The following is a 14,534-nucleotide window of genomic DNA, read 5'->3' as shown; positions in this document are numbered from 1 at the left end:
GGTTATTCCAAGTCATTTCAGCTAGGTGGTAGCAAGCGGAGTTTGCCTGGCTTCAAATTTAGAAGGATGGCAAGTGCGCATAGGCTGGAAAGTGCATTGATATAATTATTGAAAAGATCACAACAATTATTATTGATAAATTTAACAATACATGCAGAAAACTCTACATATTTCACAGAGTTTCTGGTTTTGTCTGACAGGTCGTTAACAACAAGATTCAAATGCTAGAACAAAAAAACTTGGGGAAAACCCTTCTGCTACTTTAAAAGAAGAGTCTTGTTTGTGTTATTGAAAATTCTGGACTCTAGGAACACCGTAGAACCAACTATCAAAGTGCTAGTTACCTGCATTGTCAGACCCGAACACACCCGACCAGTTGATCATTAGTGTGTCTGAGTTTGTCCAGGACAACTTGAGTCCACCTGAAGAAAATAACATAATCATAAGCATTTATATCATAGGCCACACCCATTCATCTACTTGGATGTGGTGCTTAAATGTTGGTTATTGTGCACTCAGACATCCAATCAATAACATCCCAGATCCTGTTCTAAGGTAGTGGCAACTTGTGGTTAGGGTTGCTGACTTGCAATCTCAAGATTCTAGCTATTTGAATCCATAGCAGGCCCCAGTCTTGTGCTCTTGGGAAAGTCACTTTATACCTATTTTCTCATTCTACTCAGGCAATAATGACTACCTAGCTTCGTTTATGGACATCCTTTCAGATGGGATGTAAAAACAGAGGTCCAGTATTTTAGGAAACCCAAACCTTGAGAAAGTTAAAGAACCCACCACACTTATTGAAACGAGTAAGGGTTCAACCCGGTCACACCTATCAGCCTGGTCTTACGCAAATTGTACCTTGTGTACGAAACTGGTGTGTTGTGCCCAAAGGTTGGTTTGTCCATTATGTTGAACAAAGAAAAGATTCTGATTGTACCCCATGAGCACTACTTTTCAAAGGAATTTTTATTTTTGCTATCTAAAAACAAGTATAAATTGCATACTGCTATCATGCCCCAGATTTGGAGGATCCCAATTATCACCACACACAAATTGGTCACAGTTACAATAAAATCATGATAAACCTACCCTTGGCAGAGGGTCTCCCCTGCACGGCGATGTTGACCTCCGTGGAGACAGAGTCACTCTGCATCCCCAGGAAGTTGACAGACCGGACACTGACGATGTAGGTGGCCCCGGGAACGAGCTGCAGGTCCGTCAGGGTTGCCGTGTGCTCTCCTGTCCAGGATATCTCCTCCCAAGCTGAGGTGAAATCTGGACCTTCAACCATGTACTGCAGAAATAAGAAAACATTTATGGTGATTAGCAGCATCCGTGAATAGTTTCATCAGGTTGTTAAGTCACTGAATAAAAATATGTTTTTTCACAACCAAGTGATTTATTCAACCGACTTTTGTATGACCGTCTGTTACCTTCCTCAAGCCTATTCTGACTGGACAACATTGCTCTGCAGCACAGGTGTCAATCATGCGGGGGATATACATGTAGACTCAGTCACGTTTCGGACCGCATTCTTAAGAAATAGATGATAATCGTTGCATTGCTTTTTGCTCGATAGTTGTGTATGTGTTACACTTCAGTATGTTTGGGACCGCATTGTGATGCTGTTCCCTGTGACTATATATATTATGTAGATACTTTGCGTTTGGGAATGCATCCATAAGCAGCAACACCTGTGCTGCAGTGCAATGTGAACCAGTCAAAATTGCCTTGAGGAAGGTGACAGATGGTCACCGAAATGTTGGCTGAATAAATCACTTGGTTGTGTAAAAAGAGTCTTTTTATTAAGAGGAAAAGTAGATTACTTATCAATGAGCAGTGTTGTGCTGCCATCCTTACCTCATAAAGTAAACGCTTCCGTTTTTTGTTTAAACATACAATAGTCAATGGCAATGTAATGTGATAATGTGGTTTATGCTATTTAAGCAAAAAAGGGTACCAAGCTACTACAGTTGGGGGAAAGGAAGAAGTTCACCGCGCAATCAATTTTGATGGTGCGAACAAAGATCACTGTCGCAAATGTTTTGCGATAAGAAAATACTAAGAAGTTGACCTGTGACCGTGACAGTTGCTAAAATCAAGTTACAATAATTAACAAATAAAGAATTACAGCATTTCAATGAATGAAATATCACCGTCGAAGGTGGAATGACAGAACCCATTCTATATTACCAGCAATTATGACACTAACTTCAACACTGTTTAATTGAACTGGATTTTTAAAAATCTTGTGGTTCGCCTCCTGTAAAAGCAACTGTATGAAGCAAAACTTTACCTCGTAGTAAGAGATGCCCGACGGGTCCTCAAACCCTCCCCATGCGATGTGCAGTTTGTCCGGGGAGTACTGGTAGTGGTTCCTGGGCGCGTACTGAGTCACGGGCTCGATCACAACCGTCACATAGGCGTGCTCGATACTGGGGGGCACAGAGGTCAGGACGACTCCGTCGGAGCTGGCTGTGGCGGACTACGGGATTGATGGAAAGATGAAAAAGATTGAATTTACATACTCATGAATTGATATGAACTCACTCACTCACTCATACAATCAATGCATTTAATTGTCTGTTGTTCCCGAGCCATCGCTTGTATATGTCAAGCAACAACCCTGGTGTATTGGTCTGTAATCCGTCCTTCTTGCTGCCTTAGCGCTGACCAGCCATTAGCCAATCAGACACTCCTCCTTTTGATGTTTGAGGGGAGTAACCAGCCAATCACATTGCTTCTTGACTGCAGGAGGCAATGTTATTGGTTGGTGACTGATACCTTGACAGTCCTAATGCAATGAGGACGAATCGAATGCCAGTATGCCAGGGCTGTTACTGATGTATGTAGCCCAGAAAACACTGAATTGATTGACACATCTTTGTATCCTATCATTGTATAATAAAGTAAAACTAAGTAACACACCTGTCTCATGTTTTTTTACACACAAAATCAGTTGCCTGACAAAATATATTCTGTATTGTGTTATCCCTTATATCTATACTTTGTTGTACTGACACTATGCGCAAACTGCTAATCATTCTAAGGGATAAGAAATACACATCTACAGAAGTTAAACTGAGTTGAGCTGAGAGTAACTTAAGGTTGATAGTTTTTCTCTTCCACTGACCTGGCCCGCGTGGTTGTGACAGCGCACGATGACATAAATCTTTGTTCCATGTGCGATGAACCCAGATGAATCGATACAGGCCCCCACTCCATCCACGATCTTGCTCGTAGTGAACCTCATCAGGTTGGCCAGATGCGGCGTTGTACCTGTACAATTCAGTATAATAAAAAATAATTATAAAGTTAACCAAAGGAAGTAAAACGAAGGTGCTTAATCATAAAGATGATTATTCATCCGTAATAAGCAAAATCAATGAAAGTTTTATTGTAAATTGATGCCCCAGGGCTAATTTCAGGTACATTGTAGATAAAAGGGGAACAACATACATGTGTCAGTGAACTGTGACTAACGCTGTTGTAGCGATAGACTACATATTCTTAAATCTAATACTAGTGTTGGCTATATCTAGACAAGAAGAAAAAAACGAACTTCTTCAATTTTTTACAGGTACCTATCATACTAGCAACTGAAGTTCAATTCTAATTCTACAAAGCTAATGTTTAACTAGCCACTGACCTAGAGCCCATTCACAGTAGTTGATGCCGCTCTCTCCATCGCTGACGTCAGCCCAGCTGGCACAGATGATGTCACTGTTCTGGTAATCCACGTCCACGTCATCATCGCTCCCATCCTGGACTGTCCCCATCACAGGTGGGGTCAGGTCAACCAGAGAAGGCTCCGAATAAAGCACTGTATGAGAGTAATAGACAAATCCTGACTGTCCATCACATTTAGCAGTTCAACCAATGATAGGCAATAGATATTCTGACTGTCCATCACAATTAGCAGTTCAACCAATGATAGCATGGAAATTAGTTGTTCCACCAATGAGAGAATGGCTGCATGTCCGTCAAATGTTTGCATTTTTATGTTTTATTCTGTACTTCTATCTTTTGAGAGAGGTGGGCGAGGTTTTCATATTGAATGGTTATTATAGACACTGATATATAACTCATGTCATGTGTATCTGACTTCAACTTGTACAATGAACTAGGTATAGATAAAAAAGATTATGTTCAAGTTTATGCAAAGAAAAGATGCTGACCCAGTGTTATGAGCCAGTACATTTTGTAGACAGTAAATGGTTTAACTCATTATTTGCTTAAAATTGCATTCAAAATCTTTCCAATTATCATTGAGATATCTGTTTTCTACTGCTATATGTATGCTGTAAGTTATATCGTACACATTTCCTTCAACTTATGTTCAACCCAACATGTAGATACAACACATATATCACTTTCTATTACGAATAACTTTTGAAAGTACCCAAGGCCCCATTTGTCAATGACATTATTTCCTGGCATCACTGCAAAGGCCTACCTGCGGACAGCCCAGCTGCATTGGTCACCATGACGGTTACGTGGACATAGGAACCGTGGTGTAGGAACAGGCCACTGTTTTGTGCGCTGTCTTGGATCCCGATGGCTCTGAACGGCTGTAGCTGCGTTCCACCTGTAACGTTATAAGTAGCGACATTATGATTTTGACACCTTAGATAAAACAATTGATTATTACACTTAGTCTTACATTTCTTGTTCATCCGTAATTGCTATCCTTGCACTTGACTGTAGAATATTTAACTAAAAAAAATATCAAAATTATGTCATAAAACTTGAAGGTGCTGTTATCTAATATGTACCTTGAGGCGATATGTTGGCCCTGGGTAAATAAGATTACAATGAAATGTATTTGGATGAAAGTTCATCGATATCTTTCATAACTGATATTACAATGATTCTATGCGCTATTTCCAAACAAAGTTGAGTTAAATGCTCTCTAACAATCTTTTGATCAGGCCCATGATCCCTGTCAAGTTGGAATGACCCAAAGCCTGTGTCACAAACTAGTGACCATCCCTCAACCGAAACGGGGGTCGATACAGACTGCTTGGCACCTTTGACCTGTTGCTTACATCACACTTCCTTTCAGGTGACGTGATGCAGCCTTCAACTTGAAAGGGATCAAAGGACTGTCCGAAATTTTGTTGGTACTTAGTGATTTTCTTTGTGTACGGAAAAAGTGTATAAAATCTATATAAGAGCTGTAAAACAGTGATGTTTTATATTATGTGATTGTACCTCTAGCAGTGCCAATGGCCCAGGAGTAGTCCACAATAGGAGACTCAGGATCCACCATGCTCCACTTGGCCGACACCGACCCCCAGTCTGACAGGGTCTGGGCAGTCAGGTCGATGTAACCTTCATAGACGGCCGTTGAGTCGACGTGGGTTGTGGTGTAGGTCACTAGTTCCACCTGGGGTTAAAAAACATAGATTGTTTGTTTGACCTGTAAGTTTGTTTATTCTCGAGAAGCTCAAATGGCCTACAGGCCACTATTCATTGAGGTCAATCATTGAGGGACCAAATACAGATTACATGTCCAAATACATCATTCTTTGAGCATATGGTGTAATCCTTATATGTTATGATCACAAAAGGTTGCAAAAGGTAAACGTGTCTTCACCATATGTCCTTATTTAAGGCAACATACTAATATAACATTATAATTGAGACAATGTTGCTCGTACTGATGGCAAGAATGTCTTTTTAGAGCTCAAAAACTTGTTGGGTAAGCAATTTTGTGTGAAGCCGGCTTTATAGTCGGACATGGCAACAATACAAAGAAAATATCACTTTGTGTACCAGATAGGGTGAAGTTCGTCTTAGATGACTTCAGTGTAAAAGTATGACCAGAAATCACCATGCCACTGTTACCTACCAAAAAGTTATCCAGAGAAATCCCCGCCTTCGTCCCAACAGACTGGACGGTGACCGTTGAGCCGGTGCCGTCAGCAGTGAAGTAGAAGATCTGTTTTTGCCAAGTGTCCCACTGCTCTGTAGAGGTCGTGTCGGCAGTTGACACCTGTCTGTTCCGCAGTTTGAAGACCTGATGAAGACCCGGGGCTGTCAGCAGACCCTCTTGGGTCAGACGGGGAACGTCCGTGGTCAGGTCTTGGTTGGCGAAAAATGTGATGCGGTATTCTTGGCCTATTGATAGAAACGATAGAAAATAATTCATCACAAATGTACCACAAATGATACGCAGTGTAGAGAATATATGTTTCACACATAGATACATTGTATTGACATGAAACCGAAACTTCAAGGTGTTTCTGGAAATAATTTTCAGCAATCAGAGCATTCTTGGTCTACGGGTAAGTAACCCTGCTTCTGGAGGTTGAATCTTGGCTGTTGTTGCTCACCAGCCTTAGATGCTACTAGAAAGGGTTGCAGTACTTTGGATGGGACGTTACTCCAAAGCAAGTCCAAAGGTCAAATATTGAAAAAAAGTCACACCTCAAGCACAGTAAAGAATCAGAACTATCAGTCTGGTCTTATAAAGCTTGTAATAACTGTACAAAACTGTTGTGTTGACTGCCGTGAGAAGGCTGAGATACCAAGGTGTAGCAGGCCAGAATGTACCCCTGGCCAGAATAAGCCTGGGTACCAGTAAAGTTACATGTACTAATAAATTTCAGTCTGCTACACCTGAATGCATGGATGGATTTACTATAGTGACGGTAATAATGGCTTTATAAAATACATCACAACCACAGTCTGAACTGTATATGATTGATGTAGAAATGTATTTTTTTACATAATAATGCAATTTACCTGAAACGTTCCACTTCTTAATTAGGCAAATTATCATTCTTAAAATAAACCACCATAACCATCCCTGTTATACAAATTAAAACAAAAACAAACATGATGATTTACCTGCCACAGTGGTGAAGGTCTGAGACATGCTGCCATGAAGGAGGAGATGAGAACGTCCATGCTTCGTCTGGAAGTCATCAGTGGGTAGGGAGGAGATCTGCTGTACCACAGAATCACCTTCCAGTACCCAACCTTTAAGGAACAGTAGAGTGTCAACGATTTTCAATGTCTTAAAAGTCATCAATGTATAATGATTCTTAAATTTCATAAAGTCGTAATGATTATAGTTTGAAACTAAGTCTTAAATGATATTTTCTATATTGATACTTTATCGTAAATTGATTTCAGTCCATATGTATAGGAACGTTGTGGTAAGAGAAGAAAGTTAGAGGTTGCATTGTTCTAATCTAGCAGCTGAAACTGCGTAGTAATGCTATGTAAAAGACTAGCACAAGTTTGCAGTTTTATAAGTTAGTCCGCAAACTAAAGTCACCGCAGACATTTAAAGTCACTGCATGTATTTTGTAACTGACACTCTAGAAATTTGCAACAAATATTAGAACCTAATTACAATCATGTAATCATAGCAGAAGTAATGAGAGTCAACATATATCAATGAATCTAATCAATGTTTATCAATGTATTTTCCAACTGTACATTTAGCCCTCCACAAGTCAGTGACTGTGTAACCTATATGATAAAGACCACCTGGCCAATGTGACCCGTGTGTGTGACTTTTTTTGCTCAATTAGATAGCTTTTCCCATCAACACAAGAATGTCAAGGACCCTGTCTATACCCTGTCCTTGGTGCTGATTGCCATATTTTTAATTCGGTAGCCTTTTCCTAGGTACTGAATCACATTTACTGTAGCATATCACCTAGTCTAGTAACAACCTGAACACATGTCTTCCCAGGCAGTTTTTACTGTAAATATCAAGTCTTATCAAATAAAAAGCCGTGTTGACGTTGTTACCTATTCCACCAGCTACCGTGTCTTCAAATGATGGGTTCTGGAGCAGGTTGTCCCCTATCTGTAGGTTGGCCTCTGGTATGGGCGGGGAGGTGTCCACAAGGAACCCATCAGACACTGCAACTGGTGACTGGTGCCCAGCAGCGTCCTGACCCTTCACTTTGTTGTAGTAACGTTGTCCTGATATAAGAAAAATCGAAAAGGTAGGTAAAGGTATTCTCATAAATTGATACCGGTAGCCTTTTTGAGGCTACAGGGGGAGTGGGTAATGTTATCTTAACTGTGTCTATAGGGCACGATATGGGAAGGCGGAGCCCATCCCTCTCCTTCCACCACCTTTTACCTTCCCAACTTTCCCGCAAAACTGTGTGCCCAAGGGCCCTACATATTGAAGCATGTGGAAATGATTCTAAATTTAAAAAGAACAAAGAAATAAGATGATTAACGTTCTCACCACTTGTAAGACTGTTTGAAAGTGTAACGGTTCGCTCTTGCACCAGTCCAGTGTCTGTCCAGTCCATGATGTTGCACTCTGATTGGCTGTTGGTTTCTCCGATGCACCAGAAATGTTTGTCTATGCCCGAGTCCAGGTCGTTGAACCCGTGCCAAAATGCAGACACAATGGTTGGACTCGAGGTGTACGTCTCATCTCCAGGACCTGTTAGTATGATGATTATGATTGTTAAACTTATTACTAGTAGTTATTACAGTCAAACCTGGCCAACATCCTCTCTCACATCTGCAAATAATAAAATATGTATTTCACTCATTTTAATGAATTTTATGAAAAGACAACTGATACAATGGGCGTGTCACAGTATCCTTGTATAAGAATTAAGACATTTTTCTTACCCCGCCCATCAAACACCACTCCTGCTGACGGCGCAACAGTGTCCACCATGACACCGTCGCTGTGGAAGGTGCTGTGGAGTCCGGCATAGTTGTACGCCCGTACGGACGTGTAGTATGTCTTTCCTGACTGCAGAGACAGACCCGTGAAGGTGTGGGACGTGGCGGTCCCTGCGACCACGTTGTCGGCGAATTTTTTCACGTCTTCACCTGTTGGTTAGTTTGAAGAGGAATGCAGGCATTTCAATATGATGGTAAAGGATAAAGCAGTCATCCTCAATTGAGGTGAAGCAAGTACCTTAAGTGATAGTGCAATGCGGCTTTGCTACGGCTCGCGTTTTTGGCCAAGCACACCGGGTCACCCCTACTCTTCTCGATAAGTGTATTGGGTTCTTTTATGTGCAGATGTTTGATGCTTGAGGCTTATGCCTGAAGCTCCCTCATACACAGGGCCACTGGCTTTACATCAATATCTGAAATAACGAATGCAATCCCTTACAACATGTGTGAGCTTGGTCCGACCCTGGGATCGAACTTGGGCCCAAGGATCTATGGAATTTGATCCATATGGCGAAGCAGCGGGGCTGCGTTACCATTTGTGTCACATGGACATTAAGAGAACACTTAAAACTAAGCAAAAAATCAAGTCAATTATAAATCTTTAGTCAGATGTACATCCACTGTCTCACCTCCAGGATATGTGCCCAGGGCCAACTCAAAGCGTTCCAAATGATAGTCGTTCCCACCATTAATGCCGTCAAGGAAAACATACTCCCAGCTGGCGCCCAGGCTGTCCGTCTGGGCCATGTACTCCACGTCATGTTCTTCATCCGTGGAAGTCAGGTCTTTGATCTAAAGCAAATCCAAAGGTCAGAAATCAAACGTGGATTGCATGTCTATTTCTAAAGCTTGCAAGTCTATTTTTAAACCTTTGAAGTCTATTTTCAAAGGTTAGAAGTCTGTTTTTAAAGTTTGCAAGTCTATCTTAAAAGTTAACAAGTCTATTTCTAAACTTCTCACATCTGGTGACTACATGTATACATTCAATTAACACAATCAAGGTAAAGCTACTGTAACAAGTCCTAATATATAAAGTCAAAAATGTGATCTCGACCCATGTTCATTGTACTTGAGGGAATTTCCCATAGCTCATTTTGACAAACACAATGAACATTGGATCATGGCTTTATGATCCGTCCTGAAGACGCAAAATTTCTGAAAAATCAAAATTTCCCAGTAGGGTGCATGTCAAGTGAGCAAAAGCAGCCGGAACTCAAACACCCAACCTCTTAGTCCAGAGGCAAGGTTGCTAACCACTGGACTATGAAAGCTACTACTTTCAAGACTTAGTCTTAACTTAAGTTAATGAAACACTAACCTTTCTTGAACTTGACCTCTTTGGCGGGGTTTGATCAGCTCTTACTCCGTTGGTCTGAAAGTCTCTGTAGATGTTGTCTGTGTACCAGGCCCTCACGTAGAACACATAGGTAACGCCAGGCTCCAGGGAAGCTTGGGATCAAGAGTGGTATAAAATGATCAGATGAATGTTGTAACTGACCAATCTTGACTGTCCATCACAATTTCAACCAATGATAGCATAACAATTAGTGGTTCAACCAATGAAGCTGCATGTCCGTCAAATATTTGCATTCTCATATCTTACTTTGCATTTCTACAGCAGCTAGGATTCGTCTGTATTTTATAAGCTAAGGCCCTATTTACACTGTCAACTCGTGAGACAGTGTGTAAATCGGGCCAATATTATGTAGTTCAAACTGTTGCTGCACTGGTGTTTAGCATTTAATTCACTTCTTCTTTTCATCCTGTCGGACGATCTGTTCATCGATAGTCGATGGACTCGACTGTGGGCGGCTAGTCCAGCTCTACTCTTGCAGAGTTTGCCACGTGTAGTGCATCAAAATGGCATTAACTTGTGTGACTTTAAATATTCTCTTAGTATACTATGAAATGTCAGTGTTGGATATCGTTTTCACTCAAGAAAAATAGTTTCATTTGGAGAGAACTCACTTCCAACTGGAAGGGTGAGAACAGCGCTGGTCTCCAGACCTACATCGTACCAGACACGGTCATAGACAAGGTCAAACAACCCTGAGCCGACAGTTTGTCCCTGTAGGAAGATAAAGTGAGAAATATGAATCAAGAAATTTGAATTGATTAGGCACTGAAAATGTATCATCAATCACAAAATGTAACTAAATCAGATTAATTCTCCCAGGTATAAAACACCTCGGGAAACTGATAGTAATGTGACAGTCATAGTATGTCAAAGCAAATTCCAAAGTCAAAGAAGATGTAGAAGAAAGAAAAAAGGAAGAATTTATTATTCGGTACACCATACTCTGTGTGTTAAGTTAATTGGTCAACCTTCCTAACCACTAAGATTTCATAATGAAAGCAACTTTTTGTTTTGTCAAACTTTTCTTTTTATTCGCACGCTCGCATTTGTTTTTGGGTTCCAAGAGGATGTCATCCATGCATGTAATCAAATAAACATGGCCTAAATAATTATAAAACAGAAGGATGGCGCCTGACAATCTAAAATAATTCTGACATAGTGAACTACATGTCATGGCTTGCATTGGTTATTGTGTTAACGATAACAAGGATTGCTTCCTATATGTATAAGATGTCTGTACTTACACTGATTCCAGCGCTCCACTCGTATCTGTAAGGTCTCCCAGCAGACCCTATCGTGGCCTCCCTCCAGTTGGCCGCCAGTGCGCATGTGGAGTAGGTGTAGGCGGCGTCAGACGTGTCCCCATTGGTCAGCAGGCTGTAGTCGGTGTTGTCGTAAACTTCGATAGTGGAGTAGCTTTTATCGGCTGAAACAGAAACAGGATGTAAAACTATGATTTAAAAAAAAAAACATGCAAAAGGAAAAAAGATTTGTTTGATCTGTGAAATGCATTGAGCAACCTGTCTGGTTTCAACTCTAGTGGAAAGACAGTGTTATCAAACTTCAATGACCGGCATAAAAACCAAACACTAAATGCAAACACTCACAGCTGTCCAGTTGTGTGCAGGTATTGCCACTTGGCCGGGCACAGTTCTGGTTGAAGGGCGCACAGATACAGTGCCCGTAGCACGAGTGAGCGTCACACCGACGGACTAGCGTTAAACTGCCGGTAGAACCAGAGGCAGGAACCGCCTCGAAAGCCGAGTGGGCCACGGTACTCGCCAACCCCGCCTGTGATTGGAGAAAATCTCTGTTAATCTTTTAATTATTAAGTCTTTAACTTTCACAAGTATCTAAAGGATGTAACCATGGTAGACGCTTATCTGTATCTGTATACTAGCCAGTATCACAGCATTTAGGAGTAATAGGCACGCGGCATGGCAGCTGATCATGAGCTGCTTGTACTAACGTTACACTGTATGTACTGAACAACCACTTATATTTTCCAAATGTAGCTGCAGGCATTGTTTAAAGCTATCTAGTGAGGATGCATTCACTGCACTTGGTGGTAACAAGTTACACACATTTTTGAACACCTCAATCCTGAATTAATAAATCTTGCACTTGAAGGCATGACTTTTTTGTGTACATGTACTTCTTGTTCTTTTCTGAGCCTGGTATATATCTAAGGTATTTACTTATAGATCACTACCTGAAGACGTGTGATGCTTGCGAGTGTCGCTGGGTCTTGTGTAAAAAAAATGAATCCAACTTTCATAACAAGGATATTGGAGTTACCCCGTTGATGGCCCATAGAGAGATGTACAGCGTGCTGTAGTCTGACACTGAACTTGACAGCTGCACTGTGCCTGTGTGGACGTAACCTTCGTCGTTCTCCGGGTCGCCAACTTGGTTGCCATGAGCCAGAACTTGGGGTGCACCATTCTGTGGAAGGGGCGATATTGCAAAAAGAAATCAGCATAAGGGCATGGATGATTTGATTATAGTCCCTTAGTGGTATATACCATACTTTTTCAAAAGGTTTAAAAACATTTGGTTCTTTGGAGCTGAGTAAATAGTTACATGTGTTTAAACTTGACAAGAACACCCTATTGTTATTGCTGATTCTTGATTGGGCAAGATAAAGGTAAAGGTCCCATAGCCTTTGATGCCATAGGGGCATTGGGTTGTTATTCACTGTGTCTGGGGCAATGGAAGGCAGAGCAAAACCCTCTCCTTTTACCACCTTCAACCTTCCCAACCAAAGTCAGGTACGGCCCCCACTTTACACCTCGGTGGAGTGAGGAACTTAGTCGCCATCGTGTAATTAGTGCCTTTCCCGATGACCCAACGTCTAGCCAGAAATGCCAGGAATTGAACCCACGACCTCTCAATATCACATCCGCTTAGCCACTGGGCCATACTACGTCACATCGATTGACATCAAACTTACCAGAGTCTTCTAAAATAATTTCATCAGGTTGGTAGAACATTGGGTATAGGAGATTTCTGTCATAGGATATAGATTTTCACATTCAGTTATGAACCGGGACGAGGGGGATACAAACTTAGGCACGTTTCGGATTGTGTTCTCACCGCAAAAACGCCTCCTACTTTGGCTACTTATAGCGGTGAGAAGCAGTACTCTAGTCGGAAGCACTGCGGAATGTGTCTGGCAGATATCGAAACGTCAGCAGGTGAGGATTACTGGTTGTGTAAAAAAAGAATCTCCTATATCTTACCAGAGTCTTGTCCCTTCCGTAGAAACCACTCCCGACTGCCACCATGAGTCTGTCTATCCCAGAGTGGTAGTCACTAAAGCCGAGCCAAGCCAGCTTCAGGGTCGGGGTTCCGCTATTGTCGTACGTCATCCAGCTGTCCCTGTGTCTGGTTAGTCTGGCCGCGTGGGTCGTGTTGATAGCGAAGTGTCCGGTCAACGGCTTGGACGAGTCCACCTGGATGTAAAATAATCATAATGGACCTGGTCAGATAAGCACTTTTTCTACGGTAGACCGAGGAAATCTTGGATGGAGTATTTGTGTGTCAAGAAGGCCATCAAAATGTGCGGCCTCATCAGTGTGGACTAGCTGGACAGAGCCACCTTGAAACGTGGTGTGAAGACTAGCAGGGAGAAACCTTCCCACCTGTTTCATGAACCCAGTAGTAGTAGCAGTGTCATCAAATATTGGACATTACTACCACTACTTTGCGCGCGCATCTGTCAAAGTATCTTCTTTAAAGACCAAGTTAAGACTGTTATACTATTCTTCCTTACAGTGCTACTTTCATCATTCTTTTTACTATCTCTTAGTCAAGTGCAATTTTTTTGATAAGAACATTTTACTTATTCCGCTGGGATTATTATGTATATTTGGAGATAAAGCCTGTTAAGTATTGTGTAGTTTGTCCTCACCAACAGAGATCCAGTTTGCATTTCAGTGCAGAGTCTTGCATTGTTACATCCGATCATCTTTGCAACGTAGTTGTTCCCATCATCCAGTGCAAGCTCAGTAAACGTGTACTCGTACACTGTGCCGTTGAGCTGAAAATATGCACAATATCATTAGCAAAACAATTACAGTGAATAACTGTACTGTACTATTAGTTATTGTTTTCAATTGGTGCTTGTTACTGTAAAGTTATCTATTTTAGCGGGCACTTTAAATTATTTCAGCGTAGAAGGGCAAAGGAGATTTTTACGACACATTTAGTTTGTTGTTGAAGCAATTATGTATACTACAGACTGTTGTAGTTATTGCAAAGGCATTCGTGTAGAGTGTATTTATGGTGTCATAAATTTATGGTGGTGAGGTCACCGAGAAAACTGGGGAAATTAAACCACTACAAACATTTCAAGATTAACAGCACTGTACATGTTTAGATGTACTATCTACCCCATTGATCTGAGGGCTCTTATGACTGGGGACAAGTAAAAACTTGATTATGAACAAAGAAATCATTTACAATATTTCATGATCTACCAACCAGATTACTATTT

The 14,534-nt window shown here is 41.3% G+C and overlaps 1 protein-coding gene across 1 annotated transcript in view; it reads right to left on the bottom strand.

The window, feature by feature from the left end:
• LOC136422212 (uncharacterized) overlaps positions 1 to 14,534 on the bottom strand; it is a 52,354-nt gene that overhangs the window by 5,707 nt on the left and 32,113 nt on the right. Inside the window, exons 46-65 of the mRNA XM_066409858.1 lie at positions 13,950 to 14,078; positions 13,279 to 13,491; positions 12,335 to 12,481; positions 11,644 to 11,827; positions 11,281 to 11,462; positions 10,648 to 10,747; positions 9,998 to 10,128; positions 9,309 to 9,471; positions 8,623 to 8,829; positions 8,225 to 8,428; positions 7,774 to 7,950; positions 6,859 to 6,990; positions 5,858 to 6,126; positions 5,218 to 5,392; positions 4,460 to 4,591; positions 3,653 to 3,826; positions 3,137 to 3,282; positions 2,300 to 2,488; positions 1,093 to 1,297; positions 345 to 422 (exon numbers count right to left, since the gene is read on the bottom strand). Coding sequence (XP_066265955.1) covers positions 345 to 422; positions 1,093 to 1,297; positions 2,300 to 2,488; positions 3,137 to 3,282; positions 3,653 to 3,826; positions 4,460 to 4,591; positions 5,218 to 5,392; positions 5,858 to 6,126; positions 6,859 to 6,990; positions 7,774 to 7,950; positions 8,225 to 8,428; positions 8,623 to 8,829; positions 9,309 to 9,471; positions 9,998 to 10,128; positions 10,648 to 10,747; positions 11,281 to 11,462; positions 11,644 to 11,827; positions 12,335 to 12,481; positions 13,279 to 13,491; positions 13,950 to 14,078 — 3,337 coding nt within the window. The remainder of the gene's footprint in view (positions 1 to 344; positions 423 to 1,092; positions 1,298 to 2,299; positions 2,489 to 3,136; positions 3,283 to 3,652; positions 3,827 to 4,459; positions 4,592 to 5,217; positions 5,393 to 5,857; positions 6,127 to 6,858; positions 6,991 to 7,773; positions 7,951 to 8,224; positions 8,429 to 8,622; positions 8,830 to 9,308; positions 9,472 to 9,997; positions 10,129 to 10,647; positions 10,748 to 11,280; positions 11,463 to 11,643; positions 11,828 to 12,334; positions 12,482 to 13,278; positions 13,492 to 13,949; positions 14,079 to 14,534) is intronic.

This window comes from Branchiostoma lanceolatum, chromosome 16 (genome assembly GCF_035083965.1).
Source record: "Branchiostoma lanceolatum isolate klBraLanc5 chromosome 16, klBraLanc5.hap2, whole genome shotgun sequence".
NCBI classification, from domain to species: domain Eukaryota; kingdom Metazoa; phylum Chordata; class Leptocardii; order Amphioxiformes; family Branchiostomatidae; genus Branchiostoma; species Branchiostoma lanceolatum.
Note: the sequence above shows the minus strand (reverse complement) of the source record. Positions and strands in the feature narration are given on the sequence as shown.